At 40.9% G+C, this 12,601-nt stretch overlaps 1 protein-coding gene across 1 annotated transcript; it reads left to right on the plus strand.

Moving 5' to 3' along the window:
• Nucleotides 1-11,312: 11,312 nt before the first annotated feature.
• Nucleotides 11,313-12,254, plus strand: LOC118933116 (olfactory receptor 56A3-like). Its single transcript, XM_036927090.2, has one exon. The coding sequence runs from the start codon at nucleotides 11,313-11,315 to the stop codon at nucleotides 12,252-12,254; it is 942 nt and encodes a 313-aa protein (XP_036782985.2).
• The last annotated feature ends 347 nt before the right edge of the window (nucleotides 12,255-12,601 follow it).

A 12,601-nucleotide genomic window follows, 5' to 3' on the forward strand; every position in this document is an offset into this window, starting at 1 on the left:
TTTGTCCTTCTTTGTGTTGATGTGGTGGATGATGTTGATGGATTTTCGAATGTTGTACCATCCTTGCATCCCTGGGATGAATCCCACTTGGTCATGGTGTATGATCCTTTTGATATATTTTTGAATTCATTTTGCTAATATTTTATTGAGTATTTTTCATCTACATTCATCAGGGATATTGGTCTATAATTTTCTTTTTTGTTGGGGTCTTTGCCTGGTTTTGTTATTAGGGTGATGTTGGCTTCATAGAATGAGTTTGGGCATATTTCCTCCTCTTCAATTTTTTGGAAAACTTTAAGGAGAATGGGTATTATGTCTTCACTGTACGTCTGATAAAATTCCAAGGTAAATCCATCTGGCCCGGGGGTTTTGTTCTTGGGTAGTTTTTTATTACAGTTTCAATTTCTTTGCTTGTAATTGGTTTGCTTAACTTTTGTGTTTCTTCCTTTGTCAGTCTTGGAAGGTTGTATTTTTCTAGGAAGTTGTCCATTTCATCTAGGTTTTCCACCTTGTTAGCATATAGGTTTTCATAGTATTCTTTAATAATTCTTTGTATTTCTGTGGAGTGTGTCGTGATTTTTCCATTCTCATTTCTGAATCTGTTGATGTGTGTTGATTCTCTTTTTCTCTTAATAAGTCTGGATAGAGTTTATCTGTTTTGTTTATTTTCTCAAAGAACCAGCTCTTGGTTTCATTGATTTTTTTCCTATGGTTTTATTCTTCTCAACTTTGTTTATTTTTTCTCTGATCTTTATTATGTCCCTCCTTCTGCTGACTTTAGGCCTCATTTGTTCTTCTTTTTCCAGTTTTGGTAATTGTGATGTTAGACTATTGATTTGGGATTGTTCTTCCTTCTTTAAGTGTGCCTGGATCGCTATATACTTTCCTCTTAAGACTGCTTTCGCTGCATCCCACAGAAGTTGGGGCTTTGTGTTGTTGTTGTCATTTGTTTCCATATATTCCTTGATCTCTATTTTAATTTGTTTGTTGATCCATTGATTATTTAGGAGCATGTTGTTAAGCCTCCATGTGTTTGTAAGCCTTTTTGTTTTCTTTGTAGAATTTATTTCTAGTTTTATAGGTTTGTGGTCTGAAAAGTTGGTTGGTAGAATTTCAATCTTTTGGAATTTACTGAGGCTCTTTTTGTGACCTAGTATGTGGTCTATTCTGGAGAATGTTCTATGTGCACTTTAGAAGAATGTGTATCCTCTTGCTTTTGGATGTAGAGTTCTTTAGATGTCTATTAGGTCCATCTGTTCTAGTGTGTTGTTCAGTGCCTCCGTGTCCTTCCTTATTTTCTGTCCAGTGGATCTATCCCTTGGGGCGAGTGGTGTGTTGAAGTCTCCTAAAATGAATGTATTGCATTCTATTTCCCCCTTTAGTTCTGTTAGTATTTGTTTCACATATGCTGGTGCTCCTCTGTTGGGTGCATATATATTTATTATGGTTATATCCTCTAGTTACACTGAGCCCTTTATCATTATTAATGTCCTTCTTTATCTCGTGTTACTTTCTTTGTTTTGAAGTCTATTTTGTCTGATACTAGTACTGCAACCCTTGCTTTCTTCTCTCTGTTGTTTGCATGAAATATGTTTTTCCATCCCTTGACTTTTAGTCTGTGCATGTCTTTGGGTTTCAGGTGAGTTTCTTGTAAGCAGCATATAGATAGGTCTTGCTTTTTATCCATTCTATTACTCTGTGTCTTTTGATTGGTGCATTCACTCCATTTACATTTAGGGTGACTATTGAAAGATATGTACTTATTGCCATTGCAGGCTTTAGATTCGTTAGTATTAGTATCTTTCTTAGCTTCTTTAGTATCTTTCTGCCTAACTTAGCTCGATTATTTAGCTGTTATATACACTGTCTGTAGATTCTTTTCTTCTCTCCCTTCTTATTCCTCCTCCTCCACTCTTTATATGTTGGTTGTTTTATGCTGTGCTCTTTCGTGTTTCCTTTAACTGCTTTTAGTGGGTTGTTGATTTTATTTTTTTGCCTTTAGTTTGTATTTGGTTGGTCTGCTTTCTTTGCTGTGATTTTGTTTTCTCTGGTGACATCTGTTTAGTCTTAGGAGTGCTCCCGTCTAGAATAGTTCCTCTAGAATAACCTGTAGAGGTGGTTTGTGGGAGGCAAATTCCCTCAACTTTTGCTTGTCTGAGAATTGTTTAATCCCTCCTTCATATTTAAATGATAATCGTGCTGGATACAGTATCCTTCGTTCAAGGCCCTTCTGTTTCATTGCATTAAATATATCATGCCATTCTCTTCTGGCCTGTAAGGTTTCTGTTGAAAAGTCTGATGATAGCCTGATGGGTTTTCCTTTATAGGTGACCTTTTTCTCTCTAGCTGCCTTTAAAACTCTGTCCTTGTCCTTGATCTTTGACATTTTAATTATTATGTGTCTTGGTGTTGTCCTCCTTGGGTCCTTTCTGTTGGGAGTTCTGTGTATTTCCATGGTCTGTTCGATTATTTCCTCCCCCAGTTTGGGGAAGTTTCCAACAATTATTTCTTCAAAGACGCTTTCTATCCCTTTTTCTCTCTCTTCTTTTTCTGGTACCCCTATAATGCGGATATTGTTCCTTTAGGATTGGTCACACAGTTCTCTTAATATTGTTTCATTCCTGGAGATCCTTTTATCTCTCTCTATGTCAGCTTCTATGCGTTCCTGTTCTCTGGTTTCTATTCCATCAATGGCCTCTTGCATCTTATCCATTCTGCTTATAAATCCTTCCAGAGTTTGTTTCACTTCTGTAATCTCCTTCCAGACGTCTGTAATCTCCCTCTGGATGTCTGTAATCCGGACTTCATCCCTTAGCTCTTGTATATTTCTCTGCATCTCTGTCAGCATGCTTATGATTTTTATTTTGAATTCTTTTTCAGGAAGACTGGTTAGGTCTGTCTCTTTCTCAGGTGCTGTCTCTGTGATCTTTGCCTCAAATTTTGCCTTTTCATGGTGATAGAGATAGTTTGCAGAGCTGGCACAAGTGACTGCTGGAAGAACTTCCCTTCTTGTTGGTTTGTGGCCTACTTCTCCTGGTAGAACAGTGACCTCTAGTGGCTTGTGCTGGGCAGCTGCGTGCAGACGGGAATTCTGATTCTTGCCTAGCCACTATGGAGTTTATCTCGGCTGTTGCTGTGAGTGTGGCCTGCCTCGGGCTGCTGCTCTGATATGGTGGAGCCATGTCAGAGGGGGAGCCACAGGGAGGCTGTTTATCTCCGTGAGGGGCCTCTCAGCTGACCTGCTATGAAGAGGTTTAGGGTGCCCGGAGTTTCCTGCTCCTGGACTAAGTGTCCCAGGACACTTCCGTCCAGCTGTGGGGTCCCTGTCCCTTTAAGACTTCCAAAAAGCACTTGCTTTTCTTTGTCACTGGGCCACCAGCTGTAGATAACCACTCACAGGTCTTACTGTCCTGTTTTCCAAGTATCCAGCACCCCATGCATCCACTGTGTCTGTGCTCTGGTGTGGATGGCTAGGGCTGGGTGTTTAGCAGTCCTGGGCTCCCTCTCCCTCCCCACTCTGAGTACTCTCCTCCCGCCAGGAGCTGGGGTGAAGGGCACTTGGGTCCTGCCAGGCCGCGACTTGTATCTTACCCCCCTCGCGAGGCGCTGGGTTCTCACAGGTGTAGATGTAGTTGGGTTATTGTCCTGTGTCTTCTGGTCTCTCTTTTAGGAAGAGTTGTCTTTGTTGTGTTTGCATAAATATATGTGCTTTTGGGAGGAGATTTCCGCTGTTCTACTCACGCCGCCATCTTGGCTCCAACTCTTAGGCCATGACTTTTATTCTTGAAAATACAACTGTGGATATTTTGTGCATTGTGTTATGTGATGTGTTCTTATTCCTATTTCCACAGAAGGGACCATCTTGGAGACAAGGACACAGGAGTGAAGCTCCTAGTCAGTAATCAGCTACTTTCCACTCTGGCTTCAACTGCATCATTGTCTTTCTTTCTATGTCTCCGTCTCTGTTTCCTTCTCTTGTAAATGAGGTATTTTTTGTAATGTGCTTTGCAAATGGTCAGGGTTTGTGTCTGGATTGCTCATGTGTGTAAAAATTAGCAATGAGCTTCAGTAGATATGACAGAGCCCTAAATTCTCCTCCCAGTGGGTGTGTGCTGTGGAAATGCATCTTTCGGATCCCGGGTGTCATAGTCAATGGTGTGCACACACAGCTGTATTCATGTGATAAAAGGTTTTAAGGTTTGCATAACAGGATCTAGTAATGATACTGAATCATAAAATATGCTGTTCAACAGTTAGTAAGCACATTGTGTGTCCTGGGATTCCTCTGAGCAAATAAGACACACACAAAAATAAAACATTGTTCCTTTCAGAAGTTCAACGTTTGGTGTGGAGGAACAGAAACAAGTGGTGTAGGAATATATTCATCTTGACAGGACAATGAGGAATGGAATAATGTATCTGTGTGGGCAGTAGGTATCTGGCAACATAAGAAACCACTGGATGCCGAGTTAGAAGTTCCAATTGTAAGCCTTCCACAACTACAAAATATGGGTTCTGGGGCCCAAATGAGGTGATCTCACTGTACTTCACATGACTGCTCTACTACCTGAGAAAAGGGAATAACTTGTTTTAGAAACTTTTCTAATATAAGCCTTTATGCCTCGGCAAAAACTTAGAATGCTGTTAGCCTGTTTTGACCATGGAAGCAAAATAGTCTACTACCAATACTGTCGCCAAAGTCTGAGTCTTTGGTCTTAAGCAAAAACACCTGGGATACACCTTTGGCCTACTTAAGCTTTCATTCTGCAAAGCTCTGCCCATTTCTCTTCTTCTTCCTATCACAGCAAAGAACAATAAATTGATAATTCATTCCTCTGCTTGGATATCTCTATGCACTACTCTTTGAAAAATAAACGTGCACTTACATAATAAGAAGCAATACCTGAAGGCATATAATCAACACTTTAATTTGAATTATATATTTCCCAAAAGTAAAAAATTATCTGTCAGGATTCAATGACTTACACCATAGATAGTCTCTTATTTTGAAGGAGAACTCCCAAAACTCTCATACCCTCAAACATACCAACATAACTAGAATTCCTGGGTGTCCATGTGCATCACTAAATATTAACAGGAGAGCTCACCAATTAGCTATTAGAAACCTGGAGCTATGAATACAGGAAAAGCGTAACACTGAGGGATTCAGAACACATACCAAGAATGAGAAAATTTTACATATGCCTCATCTTCCAAAACTGAAGTGTATGATCTCTATATGGATTAAAATGTGTATTTGAAAGCTTTGCTTTATTTTGTTGATATGCAACTTTCACATGTTTCTGTCTCATTCAAAACAGCACTGACAGACTCATTTCATAAAGAAGGTGAAAAGATAACAATGGCTTAATCCCACTAAAATAGTTAATATTACTGAGGATCTCCTCTAGACAATGCTGCCAAGGTGAAGCACACATTTAAGGTTTAAATGTTTAGTTGCCATTTTAAATTATAAAAACTAGTAGAATTCATTTTAAAATGAATTTTTTAATCTAATATAACTGAAATATTTCATCGGAAGACATGAGAAATATGAGATTATTTAACAAGAAAATATTGCACATTCTTTTTGTGTGTGGTGCTGTGGAATTCTTTGGATTCCAGGGCATATTTTACAGTCACAGCACATGTCAGTTGGGACTACCTGCACTTCAGGTGCACAAGAGCCACAGCTGCTAGTGGCCACTTTACTGATCAGTGCAACACTCACCACTTGGCTTTAAATGGCACAGGAAAAGTGGTTTGGAGACCAACTGAACAGCAAAAAGTCTCCTGCCTGAAGATGAGTTAAAGCTACATGATTTTTTTCTTGGCTGTGATTTTTGTCTCTTTTTGTTTTTTCTTTTCTGCCACCTGAGAAAAGGAAGCCAGGGCTTTAGAGGATAAATGATGACTTCTTTGTCCTAAAATGCTGTATGACATGAGTGTCCACTCCTAGACATCAATGCAACAAGACTAAAATGAGAGAAGACTCAAGTATTGGCTTCTTACAACACGTCCTCAAATGCTGGAGTGACAGAGTTGACATAGAGACAAAATACATAAACTTTTGAAGTTACAGAGCCTAAAGCAATGTAAAGAGAAACGTTACTCATAATAACTAAAGAACCTTAGTGCTAGAATAAGCTAGAGAGGCAAATGTCAAAAGGTTATCAAATGGAAGATGATAATCAAAACTTACAATGTTTTTAATTTCTCTAACACTACACATGCATGTGTTTCAAATTACTTTCTGCTACATTATTTATATAAAATATATTTCATAAGAAGAATGTAATAGTAAGATTGTTATAACTTATTATTCAATGAAGTATATGAGTAGGAAACCAGTATCTTCAAAACAGGTAGTCATCATCCACAAAATAGTAAAGCTCACATGTTGTTGGCAAGACTTCACAGTTTACACACAGACAAAAAAGGACAAGAATGTGTAAACAGTAATCATGAGATAATTCAGAGAATGGAAAAACAGAAGGAATATACAGTTTATTGGAAAACCTCTCAGTAATCAGAAAAATTAAATAAAAACACTGAAGACTGTTTCCAACCATCACATCTGTCAAAAAAGTAAGTTGCATAATCTCTAGGGCTGCTGGAGATATAAGAAATCAACATGGATGGATCCAGAGGGTACTATGCACAATGAAATAAGCCCGGCACAGAAAGAAAAATACCATATGATTTCACTTAACTGTGGAATATAAATATCAAGAAAAACTGAATGAACTAAGACACTGAGAAGGGGAAGGTGGTTACCATGGGGGAGGGGTACAGTTGGTGGGTTTGAAGGGTGAGGGGGATGAAGAAGCACAAAACTTCTCAATCATGATGGAGGTTGGTCACGGATGGTAATACAGCTTGGAGAAAACAGCCAGTGATTTTGTAACTTCTTCCTATGCTGACAGCTTATAGTAGCCGCACTAGGGAGAGGAAACATTTCCAAATATGGGTAACTGTTGACCCACTCTGCTGTACACTTAAAACTAATATAAGAGTGTATATCAATTTAAAAAATGAAAAGAAATCAACACACATAAATAAATTTGGAAAGGAGTACATGGGTATCCTAGAGAAAAATCTGGGCCAGTTTGCAAAAGTGTGTTCCTATCTGTGATGGAGTATTCCTAAGCCTAGGCATGTACCGTAGGAAAACATTCACATGTCTCCTGTAAAAAAATGGTCATGACAATATTCTTTCTAATGAACTAATATGAATGTCCCAACATAAAGTCTGCCTATGTTAATAAAAAATCATATACATACATACAAGAGAATCTCTTCATAGTTACTAGATCAGCAGTACACTGGGTAGATACTTTTAGAGAGAGTTGAGTGAAAATTAAGACCAAGATGAGATTTGTACTGCAATCTGTAAAAATTCACACTCATCCACACTAAGAAAAACTCTTACGGATAAATAAACATAGTGAAGGTGAATTTGGGAAGATACATATTAATTAAATGAGGTTTGGGCATTTTGTGGGGTGCAGAGATTGACACTGAAGTTGAGTGATGAAAGGAAAATTAAGTAAGATTATATTATTAGTATCAAGAAATAAAAACGATAGCATAAAGCAAATTCAAGGTCATGATATCAGCAGGCCATAATGGGAAGACTGTGTACTTCAATTCAGGGAAACAGAGGCGCAAAGGGAAAATAAAAACAGGAAAACTCCATTTCAAAGCGCTATCTTAAAATCAAATTACATTTTGAAACTTCATTGTGTCAAAAGTCACTTCACACAGGTGTCCTCTCTCGAAAATCCATTCCATTTCTCAGAAAGTACAGTATTCACTTCCATTTCACTTTCATCATTAAAATGTCATGGTGAAGGTCATGATAAGTGATCAACTCCTCATTCATCACCACGGATGGACAACACTTTCCTCCACTGACCATGCGCCACACCCCACAAAAACTTACTGCATGTTTGGAGGGGGATGACAGTAAGCCTGTACATAATGAGTGAACGCACAGTTGTATACTGATGTACAGAGAAATGACCCATTGCACGTCATGTAGATAATGTAGCACCTCAAGGCACTGAGCTTGAAAAGGTTCTTTTTATCAGCCTGACACACAGCTTTCTCCCTCACCACATGCCTCTCTGTCCCAAGGGCTTTATAAACATGCTATTCTTGGTTCCTACCTCCCTCCCAAGGAAACAGGTTCCCTGAGGGCAGGATCCCCAGGGCCACTGAAATTGCAACGCTCTCAGCTATATTGGTCAGGCTCCACATCAGCCAGGGCAGAACCCAGCCTACTACATCATCGGAAGGTGAGTCTGAGAGGGAGAACCTGGCCAGGATGTGAGGGCCAAGGACACCAATGTTGGTCATAAGGCAGGGGGCCTGAACTCCTCAGGAGCAATGTGCATCCCAGTCCTTTCCTGAGCCCAGGGAGCCACATGTCGCAATGCAGGGTGTAGAGACTGTGCCCTGGGTGGTAGAGGACACTTCCCCACTGCGCTCAATACATCTGGGGTTGTCAGGTACCACCGACGTGCCTAAGATGGCACGTGCCCTTCAAAACTTAGTAATATCTTGGGAGACCTGATAGAGAGGCCCAGTAGCATGAATTGGGTGGTTTTGGTCTAATGTCTCCAAATCAAGAAACCCTAAATAAGAATATCTGCACATATATGTTTGATTCATGGAGAGAAGTAAACTTACTCCACATAGGGACAGACATCAGAAACAAAAATGTGCATGATGTGAGGAGAGGCAGAATAATATGTTTCAATTCCATCTAAAGTAATTCTAAAACCTGACATGCTCATACTAGGAAAACATTTAAGAAAAACCAATGGCCTTTCTGTTGCTGGATCCAGTTCCTAAGTTTGAAGGATAGACTGGACTACTGGGAATATATCACAGGTTTAGCCAAATACCACACGGCTGGAGGATCCTTTACATCACCTCCGTACTTCAAAATCTGATCGTACAGCGTGCTGTCACAGCTCCATCCTGGAGCCTAGGACCCATCTGGCGTATCAGCCTGTCCCTGTTGGGGGCAAAAAATACTTAGATTTGGGCCTCTATCTCACCCATGCGATACATAGGTATTTGCAAACTGGTTACAAAGGAAGACTGAATTCATACAAAAAGAAAAGGGTTACTTACATCTAAGTACTTTAGCCCTAACATTGTGTAGATTGTTTGTTGAATAAATTTTTCGTTGGAGCTAAAAAGAGGGAAAAAGAGAGAAAAGAAAGAAAGGGAATTGATAAAGAAAAATTTTCCCAGTGCTCTTTACGAAGTCTATCCTAATGCTGGAAAAAATCTTTCCAAGACTACCAAAAACAATAAAAATATTCTGCTTCTTTCAGCTTTCCTTATGCAGTCTCTCCCTGCAGGGGAGCTTCCATGTGGACACATCCTCCAGATATCAAGCAGGGTCCTTAATACAGCTTCACTACAGGGAGATTTGACGCTGTGCAAAGAATAAATGTGCTATGATGTGCCGACTTAAGGTGTGAGCAGAAGAGGAGCTGAAATGCAAAATGAAGTGCAGACTCACAAGCCCTGACAGAGGGAGGCAGTGTCACTGCAATTTGCACGTGCCGGGCAAAGGCACCTGGCCAAACGGCAGCTCTGCCTTGTCTACTGGGTCTCATAGGCACAAATGGGACAAACTTTAAAGCCACTTGGCAGTTCACCGAGGCAATGTTAACATCTCCAAACCTTCATAGCAAGGAGACAACAGGAAGGTAATGTAAACTCCTGACATGTTTTAAATGATTTTTACTCCAGAGAGACTGATGGTTTCTGGTGGACATACTTAGACTCCCTCGTAGTTAAAGGAGAACAGCAAAAGGTAGGAAGAGAAGGCTTCCGGGTGGGGGAGGGTAATGCCCACTCTCTTTACCCAACCCAGCAATTCTCAGGCCATGTGGAGGAAGGTTGAGGTCTAAGAAAAAACCTAGTGAATGGGACTGGAAGTGTGGGAGCAGGGACATAATAGATGGAAGCGAATATGTCACTTATCAGTTACACCAAACTGCATTCTGATGCTTGGAAAACACTGTTGAGTTCTGAGTTCATACTCCTGTGAAAAATCCTTTCCTATCTATTCAGCCCCCACTCCAACATACCACAGTACTGTCGTATTCAACTTGCAAAAGTTGTTACTCTACCAGGACGGACTTCTTTTCTTAGATGAGGAACCAAATACAGCATCGTGGCACTGTGGGGCTCAGAGGGGTCCTGAGACTGTGTAGCCATCGCTCCTTAGCTGATTAGACATGGACACTGACGCAACTAGAGATGCATTTAAAATCAAAAAGGATTTTGCCTCCAGACAGAAAATTTCACTGTGTGTGGTCTTGGCCTTTTCTCACAGTTTTTATGTCATTTCCTTATTTTTAAATGCATAAAACAACACCTCCAGTGATTTTAACGACTTAGATAAATACACAGAAAAGAGTAAGGTTAAAATACTGATGAAAAACTCCAATATACACTCATGGAATGACACCTGAGCAGAACATCTTTACAAAGCAGGCAGATCCAAAGCGCATACACGGCATGATTTTAAAGAGTGGAAATGCTGGCCTCAAACATTTTGCAGGTACCTCTCACTGCAGGAGGTCCATGGATTTTCAAAGCCTTCCTTGGTCTTCCCTTTAAAATTCAGCAGCAGGGGAGCCCTGGGAACACTTCATGTTCATGTAAAGGAACTTCATCCTGCCCTACACTCTGTGCAAATGCCGTCTCTGTTCTTATCGTTCAGTCTCATAATTATCTAGCTCATTCCCACCTGCCAAGAATTATCACTTCCTTGAGAAAAATGACATTCCTTAGTCTTGGGACCACAGCATATAAAGGGTAAATAAAAGGTCAATAAAAAGGAAGGACTGACAACACAGATGGTACCTGCCACAGGTGTTGGGGCCATTCTGTGGGCAACTGGGCAAGGGATTCACAGAGGAATCACTGAAGACTAACTTCTCCACCTCCAGCTGCTCAAAAAGGAGGATCACAATGTTCAAAGGAAAGGACTTTGCCTGGTAGCTTATTGAAATGACTAATTCTACAATATAAGAACATTAAAATCAGGAATTTACATAATTTGAGAAATGAAGAAAAATAATATTTGCAAAATATTTAAAGTAATTGATCTTCAGTTTATTAGTGCACAAAATCACCAGTGAAAACAAAATCACCTGCTAGAGCCATAAGTTACACACCATCACAATGACTTTTTCTCCTACTGTAAGTACAGCAGAGGCTCATTTTGATCCTAACTTTGTAGATCATCAAAGGAAACCTGCAGAAACAACATCTCCAAGATGACACCACACAGAAATGGCTCCAGTGCGGTTTCAGAATTCCTCCTGAATTGTTTTGTCAGGTACCCCAGTTGGCAGCTTGGGCTGTCAGTGCCCCTCACCCTCCTCTACATCCTGGCCATGGGAGCCAACACTATTCTTCTCATCACCATCCGGAGGGAGGCCTCTCTGCACCAGCCCATGTACTACCTGCTCAGCCTCCTCTCCCTGCTGGACATGGTGCTCTGCCTCACTGTCATCCCCAAGGTCCTGGCCATCTTCTGGTTTGACCTCAGGTCCATCAGCTTCTCTGCCTGCTTCCTGCAGATGTACATCATGAACTGCTTCTTTGCCATGGAGTCCTGCACCTTCATGGTCATGGCCTATGACCGCTATGTGGCCATCTGCAACCCACTGAGGTACCTGTCCATCATAAACGACCAGTTTGTGGGTAAGGCTGCCATTTTTATTGTGGCCAGGAATGTCCTTCTCACAATGCCCATCCCCATCCTCTCTGCCCGTCTCCATTATTGTGGGAGAAACATCATTGAGAACTGCATCTGCGCCAATATGTCTGTGTCCAGGCTCTCCTGTGATGACGTCACACTGAACCGCCTCCTCCAGTTTGCTGGAGGCTGGACTCTGCTAGGATCCGACCTCATCCTCATCTTCCTCTCCTACACCCTCATCCTGAGAGCTCTGCTGAGACTCAAGGCAGAGGGTGCTGTGGCCAAGGCTCTGAGCACGTGTGGCTCCCACTTCATCCTCATCCTCTTCTTCAGCACCGTCCTGTTGGTCTTCATCCTCACGCATGTGGCCAAGAAAAAGGTCTCCGCTGAGGTGCCGGTCCTGCTCAATGTCCTCCACCATGTCATCCCTGCTGCCCTCAACCCCATTGTTTATGGAGTGCGCACCCAGGAGATCAAGCAAGGAATCCAGAGGTTACTGAGGAAAGGGTGGTAGGGACACTGGATCTCTGCATTCCTAATGGAAGGTGACTCTGAAGCCATAAAAGGTGAATGGCCTGAAGTTTACTTCAATTAGTTATCATCTAAACTGGGAAAACTAGATATCGTGCCTTCTTTAATAAAATTTCAGTTTCATTTGAAGTTTCTTTTTCTCTCACTGTCCATTGGGAATCTCCTTGTCCCTTAGTCCTATCTTTCCATACAGACGGTCTTTTGTCCAAAGTACTAAGACTCCTGGGGGTAGGTTCTAAGGGAATAAATTTATGTTCCTGAAAATACAACTGTTAATACGTCATGGTTTTTATTCTTGAAAATACAACTGTGGATATTTTGTGCATTGTG

The sequence above is a fragment of the Manis pentadactyla genome, chromosome 9, assembly GCF_030020395.1.
Source record: "Manis pentadactyla isolate mManPen7 chromosome 9, mManPen7.hap1, whole genome shotgun sequence".
Classification (NCBI taxonomy): domain Eukaryota; kingdom Metazoa; phylum Chordata; class Mammalia; order Pholidota; family Manidae; genus Manis; species Manis pentadactyla.

Excerpts from the sequence above, each read along its gene's own strand:
- LOC118933116 (XM_036927090.2), top strand. The coding sequence starts at position 11,313 with ATGACACCACACAGAAATGGCTCCAGTGCGGTTTCAGAATTCCTCCTG.